This window comes from Cupressus sempervirens, chromosome 5 (assembly GCF_028749045.1).
Source record: "Cupressus sempervirens isolate cs-2001-9-10 chromosome 5, ASM2874904v1, whole genome shotgun sequence".
Lineage (NCBI taxonomy): Eukaryota > Viridiplantae > Streptophyta > Pinopsida > Cupressales > Cupressaceae > Cupressus > Cupressus sempervirens.
Genome location: NC_143122.1, coordinates 1008889236 through 1008910199, shown reverse-complemented (window position 1 = coordinate 1008910199; position 20964 = coordinate 1008889236). Strand labels below are relative to the sequence as shown.

Genomic DNA, 20964 nt, shown 5'->3' with positions numbered 1-20964 from the left:
ATGGACATGATCTAATAATGATTCAATATGATACTAACATGCAAAAATGAAAATGAACTAAGTACATATACTACACCACTTTGAAAGCATTTTAAATCATGTTTACATGATTTTTATCATCATTGAGCTCTTTATTATTGCAAGAAAATATAAGTATCATGGTATAATTAAACCATGATGACCCCAATACCTCTTGCATAGATTTTAATGTAGCAAGCTTGATAGGAATCTAGGTATAATTGAACTGAGATAACCCGAGTTTTGCTTACATGATCAACAAACATGAAATATTTTCCCCTCCATTTAGGAATATATATTTAGAGTTGAGGTATGTGTGACAAGTCATAATCAAAGCATTTATATGATAACTTGTTTGTACAATTTTATGCTTATTAGATGTATAAAGGAATATATGCAAAATCATCCCTATTAACTATTCATTCAACTTTATTAGAAAATAACTCACAAACAATAATTGTAATACCCCAAAATTGGCACATTTCCATACTAACCAAATTTGGTTTATTCAACTATTCCTAAGTCCTATTTTACTAGGCAATTCTAATTTTAATAATCACTACTTGAACTAGTTGTCAAATGCAGAAAACCATAATTTGCAATAATCACACTATTTATTTAATTCTTAAGTATTGACTCAAATTAGCTACATAAACATATTGATTTAATTTAATATAATTATAAGTGTTCTGCTTTAATTAAATTAAAATCACCTCTTTAGCTAATGTACAAAGGAATTAAATACATTTAATTTAATAAGATACCTCCTCTTTTTAATTGTTCAATTAATTAAAGTTATTCAATTATGAGGTCATATTCTATTTCATTAAATTAAATATTCTTGAAAAGGGATTAACTCAAATTATCACTAAAAAAGGAACCAATTAACTCCTTTTATCACTCAAAAAAGACTCAGTTAACTCCTTTTATCACTCAAAAAGGACTCAGTTAACTCCTTTTATCACTCAAAGCCAACCAGTTAACTCCCTTTTCATGAGGAAGTTACCTTTATGACTGGCTCTCCTCTTCAATCTTGATCGTCCATTTCGGTTAATCTTAACCATCGATCACCTCTTGGATTCTATAAAAGAAGCTGTGCATTCCTCATTATAGAGGATGAATTTTGGAATTTGCATCAAATTTATGCCAAAATTCTTACTCACTTTTCTCACATTTGCATAGCTTTATTTCTTTTATTGTAATATCATTTAGATTTTAAATATGCATCCATTTAGCATACTATGCTTCTTCATTTCTTAGATTAATAATTGCATTTCTCATCTAGATTAATTGCACTTTCGTTTAGTTGCATAAATCCTTCGTTCTAGAGGTCTGGTTGCCCATTTCTCATTCTGAGAGCAAAGACATAATCCTTCTAGCTAGAACACAAAAAATCACTCTGTTAGACTTTTTGAATAAACAATATAGTGTTTATTTCGGGATGATCTCACAGGTAATGACCATGTTGAAGTGTATGTGAGGATCAGAGGCCCCCCAATTTTGCATATACAATAATAAAAAGAAAATAGCATGCACCATCTTGGATATTCTAGTTGATGACATAAGGAAGTGATTAGCTCATGACAAAAGACATCCCATAATAGAATGAGAAACATGATAGCAATGCAAACAATATATGAATACACATTGTATAACAATCAATAGAATTTACTTGACATAGATATAAATTTCTTGCCAAAATTTTGGTTTTGATTTTGTTTGTTGATTTTATTTTTTACAAGTTGAGTTTTTGATATAGGGAATAGTTCTCGATTGATATGTCACAAGTTAGGATTCATCATTTTGATTTTATTGTAAAGTATAGTTTGATTTTTTTTATCATATGAAAGTTGTTTAACATGATCCAATTTTATCCTCTTGAGTAATATTTTTTTAGAGATCCACTTCCAAAACTAGGTCAAGGACATGCCCTAGTTAGGTAACAACTTATTATGAATGTATAAAGACAAATGATTGAATATGGATTAAGAACAAGTGGAAGACCAAGCTATGGTGGGATTTTTTAAAAAGTATATACAATATGGAATGGATAGCTTAGGGTTTTATTATGAGTATCGATAGTTTGTAGGGTATATGGTAGGAGACTTATTATGGGTATATACAAATGATATGTGATACTAGATAAGTTCTTATAGATAAAGGAGTTATCTTTTCACAAATAGTGTATGTTGCCAAGGTTTCACCACTTTCTTTTATTGTGCTTTTTCATTTTCTATTTTTTAAAAATATTTTTGATATTTTTGTATTTTTATATCCCTTGCACTAGACTTTTAAACATAAAACTTCTTAAGATACATTTTTATAATGGGTTCATCCAAGAAATCACTATATGATGTTGACAATTGATAAGCATTAGACATATACACTAATAATAATAAAAGGACCTAACTAATTTGGTTCAATTTTTCCTTTCTTTCCACAGTCCTATTAATTATTAAGACTTTCACTAAGGACTAGATCATCCACTTGGAATTATCTAGACTTAAATGTGTTTTTGTACTAATGGGACAATCTTTTTTTATAAGCCTTTAAATGATCATAGGCTCTTCGTCCTCTCTCATATAACAATTCTAGTTATTGTAGTATTAATACTCTATATTCTTCATTTGGAATAAGATCACATTATGACACTCAAATAGAGGATAATTCAATCTTGACAGGAAATATAGATTCCCCCCAAAAAGGAATATGGACTAGCTCTAGTGGACATTCAAATGAAATTTCTATAAGCCTATAGTGTTGGATTGAGTTGGATAAGCATGTCACCATCATCGTTGACACCATTCTTAAGAATCTTAATAACAATTTTATTAGATGCCTTGGCTTGACTATTTCACCTAGGGTAACATGTTAACAAAGGGTAAGCATTTGTATAATATCCCTACAAACTACAAGTAATCAGTTGATCAAATTGTTGATTTTGAAATCTGGTTACTTATTCCTCTTAATCAATTCAGTCAAGTTAACAAAAGGTAAGCATTTTTATAATATCCCTACAAATTGCATGTAATCAATGTTTGAATTTTTTCAAGGAAATATGAGGAAAGGAACATTAGAACAAAACACTATTTTGTTATCAAGAAAAGAAGCCTAGTAATGATTAGCATATTTTCAAAGACAAAAACAAATATAATATCAAATGATTTTTTTTGAAAGACTCCCAAATTGCTTGTTATATCAACAATAAATTAAATTTTTTATCTTCTCAAATTTGATCACAAGGATTAGTAGAGAAGAGTTTCATAGATTTGTGATCTCCTATCACATATGTGCTTTGAACTCCAATTGCTACTGTACTCTATCAATTTCCAATATTTTTTTAATGTAATTTATTATGGTATTTTTGTTGTTATTTGTAGCCAGACAAAAGAAAGACAGTCATGATATAGACCCATTATATCTACGTAATGTAAAAGAGATGAATCGACTGTCAAATCAATATATGTGAGTCATATCTAGCAAATTCCTTGTGTGTACAACATTAATTGGGGTGAAGGTGTTGAAAACATATTGATACAAGTATGATAAATGTGTTTCAGTCATTGTTTTGTCATTGATGTCAAACCTACTATTTACTAGTAAGACAATTGCTTATACGATTTAAGTACTATCATTTCTTTGATTGATGAAGAAGATTTGATCAAATGAGGTAATAATAACACCCAGAGGAAAGGTTGAGTCATGATATGAAAAAAGTACAAGGATCAATTAAGAAAATGATATTATGGTGCATTAATAATCTACTTAAGGTTGCAAAGATTGGTTACACTAATTAAGTTTAGAAGAACAAGTTAAACGAAGTTTGTCTACCAAGCTTGATCGAGTGGACAAGTAGGTGCCAAGCATAGTTAGTGCAAGCCAAGCAAAAAATCAGTTGGAGCTGAGCAAAGTCAATTTTAGTGTAAGCCAAGTAAAGTTTAGTTGATGTTGAACATCAATAAACTGTAGTTTGTGTTGAGTGTTTTGATAGTGGATGTCGCGCAACATAGTATGTATCGAGCATTAGAAGCCAATTAATGCAGAGTGTCAGCATTATGAGAAAGATCAATAATTTGATGAACTTGAGCTAACAAGTTTGATTTCTTGGATTATGTGAACCATGTGGGAGTTAAGATTGATGAGCTGGTGGCACAAAATTCAAGATGAACCATTTTGAGGTGAATTCAAAGAGGATTGAAGGAGAAGTTTTTAGAAGGGAATACAATGAAATGAGAGGTAGATTCATTGAATCCTATCTAACCTAACCTAACCTTAAAATTGACAATGGAGCTTGAACAAAAAAATATCTTAATTCTCTATTTATAGAGATGGTTGGTTAGAAGAAAAGGTTGTCATTTGCGAGAACCTAAGGAAGACAAGAAGTCTAGGGTATTTGCTTCATTCAGTGACCTAAGAGAAGAGACTGCATTGGCAAACAAAGCAAGAAGGCTTAAGGGTATGGATGCTTGAAGGGTGAACAAGCTATTAGAGTTGAAAAGTGTGAAAGCTAGGCAAAATAGAGGGCTAAAATAGAGATCCATAATCTGAAAATAAAGTTTTAAGTTGTTGTCAGATCAAGCCTTATTGCTACTCTCCAATCATTGTATCAGTCTAGGGTAAATCCTTTGGATTAAGGTTGACCTACCACTCATTTGTAAATCCTTTAACAAGTGACATTCCAAGTGAATGATCTAAAGTCCTCTAACAAGGCTCACTCCAAATAAGGTGATTGAAATCTTTTAACCATGTCACATTTAACAATGTGCAGTGTAACCTTTAACATGGTTGGCCTTTCATAGAACATCACTTTAGAAGAGTGAGAATGAGTAGCATGTTACCGTTGGTTTTTTTCAAATAGAATTTTTATTGTCACAAAAGTTTGCACCCTTGTCCAAAGTTTTTACCTAAGGACAACCTTGTGAAACATGGAAACAACCTCCAAGTTGTGGGACTTGAACTATGAGGTTGAATCTCTGGAGAAGGTTGACTTCCTTTGTTATCAAGGTGCACATAACTACACTTGGAGAGGAAAAGGGAGAAGGAATGCATGAAAGCAATCTACCTATTCTAACCTAAAGAGGTGATACACCAAAATAGAGTGTTTGAACTCATCTTTGCACATGAATGCACAATCAACTAGTTCTAGCCTCAAAGAATATAGATTTAGACCTTGCTTAATTCAACAATTACATGTAAATCAGAAAACAAAAGAATGGTATAGGAAGAACTCCACTTAATATCATTCAAATGTCAAAGTAGATACAATCATTCAAATTAATAAACATAGACAAAACATTAATTAGAGGCAAAGAACCTTGCACAATGTGTTAATGGCTAAAAGAGACTTAGCAGAGGATTACAATGGTTCAAAGGCATGAGAAATTACAATAGTACACATGAAGCAATACTAGAGAATTCAGAAAAAAGATCAACAACTTACAAAGATTACAAAATTTGCCTTTATAGCTTAGGCATAACTGAGATTTTTTCTATCCTAAACTAAACTCAACCACTACCATTTAAGATTGCAGAGAACAATCATGCAGATCTAGAGAAAATCTAATCCTGGTACAAATTCAAATATAATGAAATCCAATATTTTACGAAACTAAGCCTTGAGAAGATAGAACCGATGCCATTAAATCACTCTAACCAAGTAGATGGATAAAACCAGAGATGATGGAGTGTTTTCCCTCATTCATTGGGCACAATATTCATTGGAGAGTGGTTGAAATCAATCATGAAGATTGAATCATGCAAGAAACCCTACCTTTCTCGCTTCTGGCTCGACAAATCAACAAAGTCAAAAATTCAATTGAATTTTGCAATCAAGATGGGCCACGTGGGCCAATAATCCTATTTCATTTTGCCACCCCAGAAAAGTCTCAGCATAGTTGACCATATCAACTTATCCATCTCAATACCCACCTCACACCCTTTAGAAGAGTGGACCCCACATGTTCTCAGCGTAAGGTTAGAACCCAACGAAATTCCCTTTATGACCTTATGAAATCTGGCTTCATCGTAAGATATCATGTCTTCATCTTTGGCCTTATGATCTTATGACATCCTTGATCTTACGACATCTAGATCTGAAAACATCCTTTGACCTCTATAGCATCGAATCTCAATCTTTTTCCTTCCACGATCCTATGACATCCTCCACTTTGTAACATTGTAACACTAATTTTTCTCCTTCTCGATGCTATGATAAAAGCATTGTCATAATATCAGAGATGACCCCTTTAGGGCTTCCAACCACTCGACTAGTGTTTAAGCTTTTCTATCTCCTTTTTCGATGCTATGACCCTCTGATCATATGACATCCCAACCTTACGAGCACGATGTAACATCAGAACCTTTGAAGATTTTCCCTAGGATCTCCTAATCACATCATAGCATCGTGAACCTTTTAACCTTCCCTCCTGATGCTATGCCATATCATATTATCAGAAGACCCTTTCTTTACTTTACAATATTACACCACATCATAATATCGTAAACCTTATGTTTTACTTTACTGATTCTACAATGACCTTGGCTATTATGATCTTACGATGGACTCCCTATCGTAGCATCTCATCTTCATAATTTTGACTCCCCAATCTTATGAACCTCTTCACTTTGTAGCATCATAGGCCCATTGACTTCCAGCTTCTGACCATATGATATTATATTCCATGGTTTTATTTTTAATATTAAAAGCACAAGAAGTGACCATTTATCTTTTGAATTCAAATGTAGTGATTTTGGCGAGAGGGCAAATTGACCAATAGTTTCCACATTAAATCATTGTGTCAAATGTGTTATTAAATCTATTATGTTTCATGTTTACATTTCTAAAAATTGATTTGATAGTAACCTACAAGTTTAAGTGATTGCATAATCTAATGGATGCATGCGTGATGAAAATATTTTATGGATATGGCAAGGCTCACTCCTAATAGGGTGATTGAAATCCTTTAATCAGGTCACATTTAACAGTGTACATTGTAACTTTTAATAGGGTTGGCCTTTCATAGGGCATCACTTTGGAAGAGTGAGAATGAGTAGCATGTTACTACTAGTTTTTTCCAAATTGGGTTTCCAAATTAAATCATTGTGTCAAATTTGTTATTGAATATGTTATGTTTCATGTTTACATTTCTGCAAATTGATTTGACAGTAAACTACAAGTTCAAGTGATTGCATAATCTAAAGAATTCCAACAAAAGGTACATTTCTCTTCATTTCTTCACCATTCAATGCAGCTAGAAAGGCCTATTTCAAGGTTGGATGAGTATGGTTTTTTTTCCATAAATGGAAGACACAAAATGATGTAGGAGCATCTTAGGCTTGCTTGCAATCTTGCATGTTTGGAGGGATTTTGGTTAAGTATTGAGGAGCATCAAGCTTGGATTCTAATGAAGATATCCTTTCATGGTTTGGGATGTGTTGGAGACACATTGGAGAACCTTTCCTCATGATATCATTGAGATTGGATGTATTGAGTTGAAGTTTGAACTGTTTTTACCTTGCTGCTGGAACTGTGTTTTTCTGGTTTCTAGGTGCCTGTTGCAGGCCATATAACTAATTATCCTTAATGAATGAGAGTCTAAAATCTTCAAGGATTTAAGAGTACATATATAAATATCTATGATCCAAGGAAAAAGTTCTAATTCATTATAATTTGGGAGATATGGAAATTCTCCTAAAGTATCAATTTCTGACAGACTGTGTGACGGGTTTTTGTGCATGACTTTCAAGATGGATACACACTTTTCCTTTGGGAATCAGCCTTTATGCATTTAATTATTTTTAGAGGACCTAAATTACTACCTGTGATTCAAAGAATGATTTCTAATTCAATAGGAGCTAGGAAATATTGCAATTTTTCTTGGATATCAATTTTTGGACATTTAATTGTTGTTGCAAGCAAACTTGTGGCGATTTGTATTTAATTTGTGTTCTAGGATGACTTGTGGCTTAGATTGGTATAATCAAGGGTCTTGCGGAGTCTTTTAGTCCTTCAGTGGGGATGGAATGAAGGATAGATGAGAATTTGAAGAGCTAGAGCTGTGACTTAGGAACTAGAGGATCTCTTGGTGGACCTACGGGTTCAAGTGTGGATTCTTCTTGGTGTTCTTATCTAGTTGTGTATCTGGACTAGCTGAGATTAGTTTGTAATAGATCTTGTTGGATCTTGTATAACTAATTTTTTAATTTTTATTTTTATTTGGCCCTAACTCAAAAGACCTTACACGCGGGCATATTGCATGTAATCAGTTATATTTTATGAACAAATTATTGTAATTTGGTATCAAATCTTGCATTGTTGCTTCTTGCTGTTGTGTTTCCATTGTGTGGTTGTATTGATGGGGGATATGACATCTCTTTGGGGATTCTCCTACCTTGCACTGCATTAGGTGGTATCAAAGCGAAGGTTGTTCTTGAGTGTGTTGACAGATCGCCAAGGTTGAGGCAGTTTACACAAGGATCTACAAGGAAGGTTGATCTTGTGGCTAATTAATCTTTTAGATTAATGGATTTTTTTCTTAGGGTTTGCTAAAATTTTGGAAGATGCCTCCAATAAGATTGGAGCCTAGGGAAATTGATGATCTTAGTGATGCTATAGAAGGATGAATCTTAGAGAAGGTTAAAGCAGATTTTGTATCTAAGATGGAGGAGGTTAAAGCCAGTTTCAGATCTTAGATAACATTGATGAAGAGTGACATGATTGCTAAAATTGTAAGTGCTTTAGGTGGTGTACCTAGGCATGTTGGTATTGAAGGTAGTTATGAAGAAGTTTTTGAAGACTTTGAAGTTGCTGGATCGAGTAGTGAGGGCAGAAATGATCATGTGGAGAGACCTATTGGAATTAGGGCTAGTCAATTTGCTCAACCTGGATCTCAATTGAAGCTGAAGCATAAGATGGAGGTTTCTAATTTCTTAGGTACTTTGAATCTTGAAGACCTGATTGATTAGATTGGTGAATTGGAAGACTACTTTGAGCTTTAGGATATTGAGGATCCACTCAGAGTAAGGTTAGCACAAACTAAGCTAAAGGGACATGTTGCTCTTTGGTGGAAAGAACTACAAAGAGATAGAGCAGAGAAAGGTGAAATGAAGATCACTAGATGGAGGTTGATGGTGACTAAGTTGAAGGAAAAGTCCATTCTTGCTAATTATGAACTTGAGTTGTTTAAGAAGTTGTTGAATTTGAAGCAGAAAGATATGACTGTGAAAGATTATACCGAGGAGTTCTACAAGTTGACTATTCGGTCTAGGCATAAAGAATTGTCAAAAGAGAAGGTAGCTCGGTATATTGATGGTTTGAGATTCAATATTTAGGATGAGGTTGGTATGCTGAATATTTCTTCAGTTGAGGATGCTTATTAGTATGCTTTGAGAGCAGAGGAGAAGCTAAAGAGGAAGAATCAAGGTAGTTCCTAAGGGAAGGAGAAGCAGGACAACTCAGCACAAGCTAAATTGAAAGCAAAAGATGAATCAGAACCTATTGAACAAAAAAGGAGGATAGGTGGAGGTGGGTTCAGAGGTAATTGTTTCAAGTGTGGTCAAGAAGGGCATAGATCTTTTGAATGTCTGATTGGAAGGACAATTGTTGTTGTGAATGAGGTTGCAGTCCAAGATAGTCAACCTAAGAAAGGAGAGAGTTTTCTAGCTCAACAAGTATTGGTTGGTGAGAGGACATTGGATTCTTGTTAGAGGACTAGTTTGTTTAGGACTTGTTGTAGTCTAGTGGCAAAATTTCCAAGGTGATTATAGATGGTGGTAGTATTGATAACCTTGTTGCTAAAGAGATGGTTCAGAAACTTGGTTTGAAGAGAATAAGACATCCTTATCCTTATAGGATTGGCTAGTTACAAGGTGAGCATGCTTTGGAACTGAGGGAGCAATGCCTTGTTGATTTATAGATTGGGCAGTATAAGGATCAAGTGTTGTGTGATATTGTAAACATGAATAGTTACTTTGTAGACCTTGGCAGTATGATTGCAGGGTTGTGCATGATTGTGTTAGGAATGTGTTTACTGTTGAGAAAGGTGGTAGGAAGTTTTCCCTTATTCCTTTGTAGAATGAAGAGCTTGATAGGAGGAACCTGAGTATTGGCAGCCGAGTTGAGTTGGCAAATTTTGAGAATGTTGGAAGCAGACCTATGGAACACATGTGGTGGATGTGAAGAAGAAAAAGAAAAATAAGGGAAAGAATGTGCAAGTTGAAGACTTGGAGGACATGTATGTGAAGAACCAGTTTGGGAATTATTTGTTCAATCTCAAAAGATGTTCTTCCAGTTACTAGAACATATTTTTGAACTTGGGGTGTCTGATGCAGGAGCATCCTAGGCTTGCTTGCAATCTTGCATGTTTGGAGGGATTTTGGTTAAGTATTGAGGAGCATCGATCTTGGATTTTGGTGGAGCTATGATTTCATGATTTGGGATGTGTTGGAGACACATTGGGGAACCTTTTCTCATGATTGCATATAGATTGGATGGATTGAGTTGAAGTTTGAACTATTTTTACCTTGCTGTTGGAACTGTATTTTTCTAGTTTGTGGGTGCCTGTTGCAGGACCTATAACTAATTATCCTTAATGAATAAGAGGTTGCATGCTTCAAGGATTTAAAAGGGCATAGATTACTCTCTATGGTCCAAGGCGCAAGCTCTAATTCATCATAAGTTGGGAGATATGGTAATTCTCCTAGAGTATCAATTTTTGACAAACTACGCGAAGGGTTTCTATGCATGACTTTCAGGATGGATGTACACTTTTCCTTGGAGAATCAACCCTTGCACACTAAGGGGTTGTAAAGGACTTAAATTACTACCTACAGTTCAAAGCATGCATTCTAATTCAATCAAAGCTCGGAGATATCACAATTTTGTTCGAATATCAATTTTTGGACATTTAATTATTGTTGCAGGCCAACTTGTGGCATTTAATTTATGTATATATATTTAATTTGTGTTTTGGGCTGACTTGTGGCTTAGATTGGTATAATTCGGGGTCTTGTGGAGTCTTTTAGTCATTCAGTGGGGATGAAATGAAGGATAGATGCGAATTTGAAGAGCTAGAGCTGCAGCTTAGGAACTAGAGGATCTCTTGGTGGACTTGCGGGTACAAGTCTGGATTTTTCTCGGTGTTCTTATCCACTTGTGTATCTAGACTGGCTGAGATTGTTTTGTAAGTTGGATCTTGTCAGATCTTGCAGAACTAATTTTGTAATTTTTGTTTGTATTTGGACCTAACCCGAAAGGCCTTACAACCGAGCATATTGCATGTAGTCAGTTATAATTTATGAACAAATTATTGTAAATTGGTATCAGATCTTACATTGTTGCTTCTTACTATTGTGTTTCCACTGTGTGGTTATATTGTTGGGGGCTAGGACATCTCCTTGGGGATTCTCCTGCCTTGTGTTGCGTCACAAAAGAAAGAGGTCATTAGCAGATGAAAATTTGTATGACATGGAGGAATGCTATTCAACTAGTGCATCATGGTTGTATCGATATCAAGAAATCTTACTATCAATTATTTCCAATGTATACAACATTAATAATGAGATGATGTCTCATAAAGTTTTAAAGGATTTAATTATCGACCACTTCATTGCCTTGAACAATGTGGGATGGGACATTTAGAGGGAGGACACAACTAGTAAGGAATCACAATGAAATTACTTATGAATCTGCACAATGTAAAAATTAATGAACCAACTCTGCAAAGTCAAATCTGCACACCACTTGTTTGGGCAACGATAATTTGATAACTATTCAACATTTGCATTTTGTTCTATAGTACATGATAGATGGCTAACAATCTCCCAATGTCAATCTTTAGCTTTCCAACCACTTGGAACCATTGATCACAATAAACATATGGAAGTATTTTCGATTAGAAATGCCTACATCATAATTATACACTATCATATTTTAATATTATTTTTTAATTCTTAATAATTTATAATATTAAGATTATTGTAATTGTAAATGGAGATTATTATTTGCCTTATTCAAGGCATATTATGTAAACTTGGACTCAACTTGTGCTCCAGGCCAAAATTTATTAACTTGGAAAAATCTGGCCAACTTAAATGTGATTTAGTTTTTCATTTTTTATTGTGGAATTTTTTTAGGCAAAATAGAGCTACAAAATATATCAACCGAGTTTAGTGGGGAGTCTGGGGACAATGCCCCTTTTGGTGTTAAGGGGCAGCACTTCTAGTCGGGTATTTGAGGGAAATACTCTTAATGGGCGTATGAGCAGCTCTAGTGGGCTTTGGGGGTTTCACACCTAGCTAGTTGCCTATTGTGATATATAGCAGGATCAAGGGGTGATGCCTCTGCCACCAAGCCCAAGTGAAGACCTTCAAAACCACACAGAGCTTTATGGTGCACACCATTTACATAAATATTTAAATGGAAAAAAAAATGTCTGTCAAGCCAAAAGAAAACATTTTTGATTTGTAGCACAAGTTGCAGTGACCGGCTTTAGTACCTTGCAAGTATTTTCCACAAATTTTGGGCACACTCACCAGAAACTTGCTGACAGAAAGTCATGAGTTTACTCAGCAAAAACTTAGGGCACAAAACTAATGATGTGATCAAGTTTGCACACAATGTTTCAAGTCTGTGCACATAGAATCCAAATTTAGATTAGGGAGGATCGTGTGTCCAATTGGACTACCTACTAGAAGTACATGTAAAGTATTTGACAATTGCCAAAAAAAATACAGGTGTTGATAACCAGTAACAACTAATTTCTGACAACCATGCACAAGCTCAGAAGTGATTAAGACATAGTTGGACACAAAAAGACTAAAACATAGTTGGACACAAAAAGACTAATAGATAGTTGGACACAAAAAGACTAACATGACATCAAATCAAGCTAGAGTGACATCATTCCCTTGAAAAAGAAAAGGCGGAATCTAAGTGGATAAAGAGAGAGTAATATTATTCAGATCATGTATATTAGTGAAGCTATCAATATTTTTCGGTGGCATTAACAACATAATCAAAGCCTAACTTTTTCTCAACAAAATACTAATGCAGATTCTTGGAATGCTAAACTTCTAATGTGTTACTTTGTTGGAAGTAGAAGGTAGAGCTTACCAATTACACATTGATGATCATCACATTGAGAACGTTGGTTAGGGTAGAGGGAAAATATTTTCCAGTGGCTATGCAACTTAATGAATTCTTGTGGATTGTAGATGGGGGTGAAACTAGAATATTCCATGGCATGACTTCCAAAACAATTGATTGAAGATCCTCTTCTTGCATGATTCTGAAGTTGATTGTGCTATTGCAGCAATCTTTGTTCAATGCACAACCAGTTGTACACCAGAACTTTGTCTTTATACCAAAATAATTGCAATAGTGCAATGGTGCCATATATGTCATTCGTGGCTTGTGTGTTCCTAGGACTAAAGGAGTGCAAAGTGGTAACAAGTGACTCAAACAATTCAAGAAAATGAAATTTGAACAGGAGCGTAGCAGTATATTGAATTCTAGTTGGAGGACTAGACCATATAATGTAAGAAGTGAGCTTCGGTTGAGTGTGGCATAGATATCCATTAAAGAGAAAAACAATTTCCACCATATGAAGGGTGTATTCATAGTGGATTGCTTGGCCAAATGCTGAGGATCAGTTGGCTATCCACCAAAGCAACTATTAGATCTTATGATAGTGCTTTTATTTTTGTGGTATACAATTGAGACTTTTTCAACAATTTTTAATACAAGAGTGGTGTAGGACATAAACTATAGTTCCTTCATATTCTATTGAATACAATATTCTAGACCTAGGGCCGAAAAATCACTTTCATACCTTTCAATGGGAGAACCTTTATTTATTTTCTTTTCAACCCATTGTAAAATCAAATGTCCTCTACTTTCAAATTTTTCTTTACATGTGACGTGTGTTACGCCATTGTACCATTGCAAATTGGGACCACCACTTTTCACTGTTAGTTATAGGGTTTTGGCAGTAGAGTGTCAGTACTGAGCTTCAAAGAATGTTTTGAGTTTGATGAAGGATCTTTAAGTAGATATGTTTACACTATATCATCAATAACGAGTTACAATCAGGTTTTAAAGATTAAGACCTTTCACATACATTCAAAATCATCAATAACTGGTTACAGTATAGGAAGCGGAAGTAGATAAATGGTGGTTGTTTTCGTTCATTTTTGCAAACCAAGGATAAAATTTAAGTAAAATAAAATGTTACATAAACATGTTTTGTGAACCGTTTCAACATCTTCACATTTTGCCAATGCCTATGAAATTATAACTGCAACTCAAGAAATTGTAACACTGTCATTTTCTATTAGATGCATGTGCAAATTATTAAGTAGCCATCAAGATCTTTTTTGCGGCTAGTTAAGCTTAACCTACTGGCAGTTATGGCATTAACTTTACATTTGTGTATAGCTTCTATGAGTTATATCTGATTTTCATTATATTTTATTTGAATGTTTATTAATGCATAGCTCTAGGAACACCCTCTCAAGTTTGAGTTGAGCTCAAAGAGTAGGAGAGATCTCTCACTCTCATAGTTAGCCTTTAACCACCCTAAGTGTAATATCCCTTGCCCAAATTGACTCATTTTAGCTCAAGGACTATTGTCAAACACTTGTATGATGCCTTTCTCTTTTCTGATTTTTCGTGTTTTAGATTTTTTGATATAGTTTGAATGATGCTAAAAAATTTAGAATGCTCGCAAATTATATTACGATGCTCTTACAATGAATTAATATGCAAGTGTAGTTCTTTTTGGTATTTTTTAAATGCATATACATGGAAACTAGATATGGAATGCATACCTACAGCCAACTGACATTTTGATAGACAATTGGCAAACAACTATTATGGTGATCATATATACTATTAGATGGACATTTCATCAAACAAATAGTATGCAACATATATCTCCTTTATTGAATTCATTCCCATGTAAAATGTTGCTATGAGTTTGCCAAGACAAATGGGCTTACAATAATGACTACCATAATGCCAAATCTGATTCTGAATTATCACTTACAACAACAAAATTATATGCCTAAAATTACAATGCTAACTACTAATAGCTGCAAGCGCAACCTAATAATAAATGTATTCTCCAATTTAAGCACAAATAGAACTCTAGAATGAAGCTCTCTTGAATGCCAAATTCAGTGGATATTTCACCACCTCAAAAGGTTGCAACACTGAAGAATTGATGCTCTCCAATAGCTAACTGAAATTAGAAACCCTTAGTTTCTTCTCCCAAGTTTATATCAAATGCAATTGACAATAATCAGATGTCTAGCACTAAAGCTTTCACCTCTATTTATTCTTTTCCCTCACCCTTCTAGAAGGAAATAAAATATTATTGAATTGCACTCTCTAGAAGCTTCCCCCTTTCCAAGGCAATAATTAGTTGTACTTTTAGAAACCTTCACTCTCTAGAAGCTTCCCGCTTTCCAACATAGTAATTAGTCGTGCTTCTAGAAAATTAAATTAATTAAATATAAAGTCACCTTTTAATTTTTATTTATTTAATGACTTTATAAGAAATTAATTTAATCAATTTCTCTTTATTTCTCCACTTAACCTTCAGAGAATGTAAAGGCTAAGAACTCCACTGAGATGCTAAAAAGAAGGGGACATTATAGTCCGCCCTTCTTGAAATTGCTTGTCCCTAAGCAATCTCAACTCTAGATGTTGCAAAATTTCTTCACTCTCCCAAGTGGCATCCTCGACTAGCAAGTCCTTCCACTTCACCAAATACTCCCTGATAGTACGTCTCCTCAAATTCCTCTTCCTAAACTCAATGATAGCCTTTGGTACTAAAACCAATTTCCCCTCATCGTCCAAGGGTGGAAACACTGGAGAAGGAACAATCTGACGTCCTAATGCCTTTTTGAGACGTGACACATGAAACATATTATGGACTTTGCTCTTTGCCAGCAAATCCAACTCGTAAGCCACCTCTCCGAACTCTCCTAATCACCCTAAAAGGCCTATAATAACATGACTTAATTTTTTCAGCACCACTCTTCTTGAGGGTGGACTGGCGGTAAGGTTATAGCATCAAATACACCATATCACCTACCTCAAAAGTCCACTTAGTCCGCTTCTGATCAGCATATCGCTTCTGTTGATTCTGTGCTTTAGTGATATTATCCTTAAGAGCCTTCACAATGTCCTAGCTTTCCTTTAATAAGTCTCCATCACTGGGCACTATACTATCTAATAAAAACAAATCCATGAAACTGGGTGCCTCATATCCATATAATGCCATGAATGGTGACATCTAGATAGACATGTGATAAGTAGAATTATAACAGTATTCACATAGATATATCCACTTAACCCAAGCCTTATGTTGTCCTGCTATGTAATTCTTGAGGTATCTCTCCACCCCTTTGTTCACTATGTCTATTTGACCATCTATCTGGGGGTGCTAGCTAGTACTCGGAGTGAGTTATGTCCCTCACAATTTGAACAACTCTTGCTAGAAGTGACTCATAAACCTGCTATCCCTATTGTTGACAATGCTTCGAGGTAAACCATGCAACCTAAATAACTCTTTGAAGAATAAATTTGCCACCTGTGTAGCAGTGTATGTAGTGTTGATTGGGAAGAAGTGGGCAAACTTTGTAAGCTGATCAACGACAACATATATACAGTCTCTACCCTGGGCTCTCGACAATCCTATGATGAAGTTCATGGATAAACATTCCTACTTCTTGTCAAGAACTAGAAGTGGCTTAAATAAGCCGGTTGGATAAGAGTGCTCTTGTTTATTATGCTGGCAAGTATTGCAACAGCTCGTCTTTAAGCCCTTTCCAAGAAAAATGCTCATGAATCTACCAGGAGGTTTTGTAAAAAATTGGATGTCCTACCATAGGTGAGTCAATATAAACTCTCAACACCATCCTCTTCACCTTTGACCCTGGCACCAAATAAATGCACCCTTTGTAAATGATGATGTCATTCACAAGGGTGAAATCACTATTCTGGATCAATCCATCTATGAATCTCGATGCTCATGTACCCTTTGCATACTCTACAAGGATCAAATGTCTCCAATCCTTTGATATATCGGTCATAAAGCTCAAGTGGGGTCTTTGTGACAAGGCATTTGCAACTACATTTTGTGTCCCCTTGAAATTGGCAATATTAAAATCATATGCTTGTAATTTACTTACCTGTTTTTGTTTCTTGTCGTTAAGATCTCACTGCCCCAGGAAATGTTTCAGGCTATTGTGGTCAGTTTTTATGTTGAATTTGCTACCCACTGAATACTACCTAAATTTGGCCAAAGCATGCATTATGGCCAACATTTTCTTATCATAAATCCTGAAGCTCCTCTCAGCCCCCCTGAGCTTCCTACTCTCATAAGCAATCGGGTGCTTCTCCTGTATAAGCACCCTCCAACACCTTCACCAGATGCATCACGATGCAACTCAAAAGGTTTGCTAAAATCTGGTAATGCTAGCACTGGACAAGAATTCATGAACTCCTTGAATTTATCAAAACACTCTTGTGCCTCAAGAGTCCATAAGAAAGCCCCCTTTCTCATCAAGTCCATCAAGGGTGTTGCATGCCTGAAATATCCACTAACAAACCTCTTGTAGAACCCACACAACCCCAAAAATCCTCTCAATTGTGTCAGGTTCACTAGAGTAGGTAACTTAATAATAGCACAAATCTTTTCAAGATCTATGCCTACTCCCTGAGCACTAATAATGTGACCCAAATATAATAACTTTGATAATCCCAAATCACATTTGGACTCCTTTGCATACAAGGACTCCCTGCTCAGAATGCTCAACACAGTGTCTAAGTGCCACACATGCTCATCCCATGTCCTACTATACACCAAGATGTCATCAAAGAAGACTAACAATATTTTCCTCAGTTGATGCGGAAAAACCCTGTTCATTATGGATTGAAAAGTAGCTGGAGCATTAGTTAGCCCAAATGGCATAATTACAGACTCAAAATGGCCACAATAAAATCTAAATGTCATCTTCTCTATATCTTGCTCTCTGGACTCGGATATGATGATAGCCTGATCTCAAATCAATTTTGGAGAAGAAACATGCTCCATGTAACTCATCTAATAACTCATCAATTTGTGGGATGGGGTACCTATTTTTTATAGTCTTCTTGTTCAGGACCCTATAATCTATGCACATCCTAGGAGTTCCATCCTCCTTCTCCACCAAAACTACAGAAGAAGTGAAAGGTGACTTACTTGGTCTAATGTGCCCCATAGCCAGTAGTTCTTTGATGGTTTTCTCGATCTCATCCTTCAATCTCTTTGGATGCCTGTAGGGTGTAATCATGATGGGTTTAACACCCTCCTCTAACTCAATAATATGCTCAATACCTCTATCTCGAGGTCTATCTGGTGGTATTTCACTAAAAACCTTGTAGTTCTTGATTCTCAGGTCCTATATGTCTGGGTGATATTCTGATTTTTGCTGCCCCTGTGATGGCATTAAAGTGCAACAGGCTACCCACTCAACCTGGTCATGTCTCGACAAGCTCTCCATGTGTCTGCAAGACATCATCCTAAACCCATCATCATGAATGGCCTTAAGTATATGGTTCTTCCCCTCTGACGGAAGCTTCATCTCCATATCTCTCAAATTGAGAGTGAACTGCCCTATGTCATGTAATCAAGTCATACATGTAATCAAGTCATACCCAAGGTCAAATTTGTATCACCCATGTAAAAAATAGAATTGACCAATACAAGAGTTTTATGGAGCAAGAAGAAAGTGTTGTACATTTTTCACAGTGTAAAGATGGAGGGAAGTCAAATAGTGTAATCAAGCAGAGAAATAAAATTAAAGATACGGCGATACTAAAAGAGACATCTGGAGGTGAAGGTAATGTTCTTTTTAGCTCCTGTTCAAATGAACTATGTTGTCTTTATAGATTTAAAATATCTGTTGTTTATGAATGGTAATGGAACTAATATCAAGGTTGAAATATGCAAGGCACAATAAGCCAATGCATATTTCTTGACCAGTGCAGGATGCAGCTAACTCTCATAATGCATCATATAGATTCTTTGCATTTGTCATTATTATATTTTGTTCTAGACATTGAAAGAAAATTCCCGAGACTATTATAAAAATTATAGATTGACATTTAAGACCTGCACAGGTAACTTCAAGAAGAAGTTAATAATGCTTTCAATGTTTTAATTATTTCTTTCTTCTTTGAGGTTAGCCTGTTACCTCCATTACATAATTTCCTGTAACATTTTACTTTTGTATCAAATTTGAAGTCAATATGCATAATGTTCTGGAATGAGGATGTCTGTGCTGAAAATTTTTTTTTAGTTGTAAATGGTTATGTTGCTTACTAAATCTTATTCCAATTAAATTAATGTTAACTTGAGACTATCTAAGACTATCTGAAACAGATATACACCTCAATTAAATCTAACAACAAAGTTTGAGAACGCAGAAGAAAATAGTTGCATAACCATTATGAACAGTATTGTACCCTAGGATGAGATTTCCAATGATTGTATCTAACAGAAGAAATATTTGCATGTAGAACCCAAATTTGAAATAGCAAACAAGAACTTACAACAATAAGTGATTTTTCATACAAAGATGCATTGTACATTGGAAGCCAAGGGCAAACGATAGCCTGTAATAGTCTTGTCCGATGAGGTGCATACACATTTATTTACTTAAAGAAGGCTAGTACAAATAAAAAGCTTTATTAAATAATAAGTGACTTTTACATTGTAGTGCTTGAATATTTGTGAATTTTTCATTTAAATTTTTAAGATAAAATTTGGAGGGGTTCTATACCTAGTCTCACCCAAGCAAACACAAAAATGGAGTGTCCCCTTTTGGGTTTTTCCTAAATCTTGTTCTGAAATCTTAAGTTCATTTAAAACAAGAAACTTATCCATAGTTAAGATTATACCTCTACCAATAAAATGTCATTATCAAGTCTGGTTTAGATCTTGTAATCATGTTATACAATGTTTAAAATATAATTCATAAGGCAAGTTATTTCTATAAGGGTTAGGGATCCGATAAACATAAGTGCATATATATCAATAATTATCTTAACCTATTTAGATAAATTGTGCCTGAAGTTTTAAATTTTGGAACCAAGCCATCAGTTGTTCCAACTCCCATAAATAATCATGGTAGGTTTTGGAGAGCAAATCCACAAACAGTGCCTGGAAACTTATTCAACCAAATTAAGCCTAAGGGCATGCAACATCCAACTAAGAAAAAATATCCCTTCGTCCTGTTAAGGTTGTAGCTTTAGTCGGATTGATTCGATTACGAGATACATTGTTGATGGTAAATCATCATTTAGACAAATATTCTTACACACACACACACACACACACACATGTTTATTTATATTTTTGTTAATATATTATTATTATCGAATAATGATTAACTATAGGGACATGTCTCCTCTCATATTTTTAAGTCTTCAAATCTGCATTTGGAACACACCAATAACAGTTGCAGTGTTATTGCATTTGCAGAAAATGATCCATGTTACTCAACATGGTATCAAAGCCAGGTTGCAAATGTCAAAAAGGAGAGAATGAAACTGAAAAGAATACAGTAGCAACAAATGATACTTCAATGTGTAATAGAAAATCATAATTGAAAACAATATACCTATTGCAGAGGATAATATTTAAATTGCAGAAGAGAAACATATTGGATAACATATACTATAGACATACATATTCGATATTATAAAATATGATGGCCATCATATAGTATGTATGACAACAGACACAAAAACTATGTGGAAATACAAGATATTTCAACATTTTCAGGTCCCTTTGTGATGCACAAGAAGGAGAACAACACTATTACTAAAACCACAGGCGTCTAGGCCTCAACTTCTTCTCCCAATCTGGCCAATATTGTTTTCGAGCCTTATCTGCC

At 34.7% G+C, this 20964-nt stretch overlaps 1 protein-coding gene across 1 annotated transcript in view; it reads left to right on the top strand.

Annotated features, from left to right (window-relative positions):
- LOC149559352 (uncharacterized) overlaps positions 1-20964 on the top strand; it is a 128695-nt gene that overhangs the window by 93219 nt on the left and 14512 nt on the right. The window contains 1 exon segment of the mRNA XM_089831365.1: positions 18816-18906. Within this exon segment, the coding sequence (XP_089687491.1) occupies positions 18816-18906 (91 nt within the window).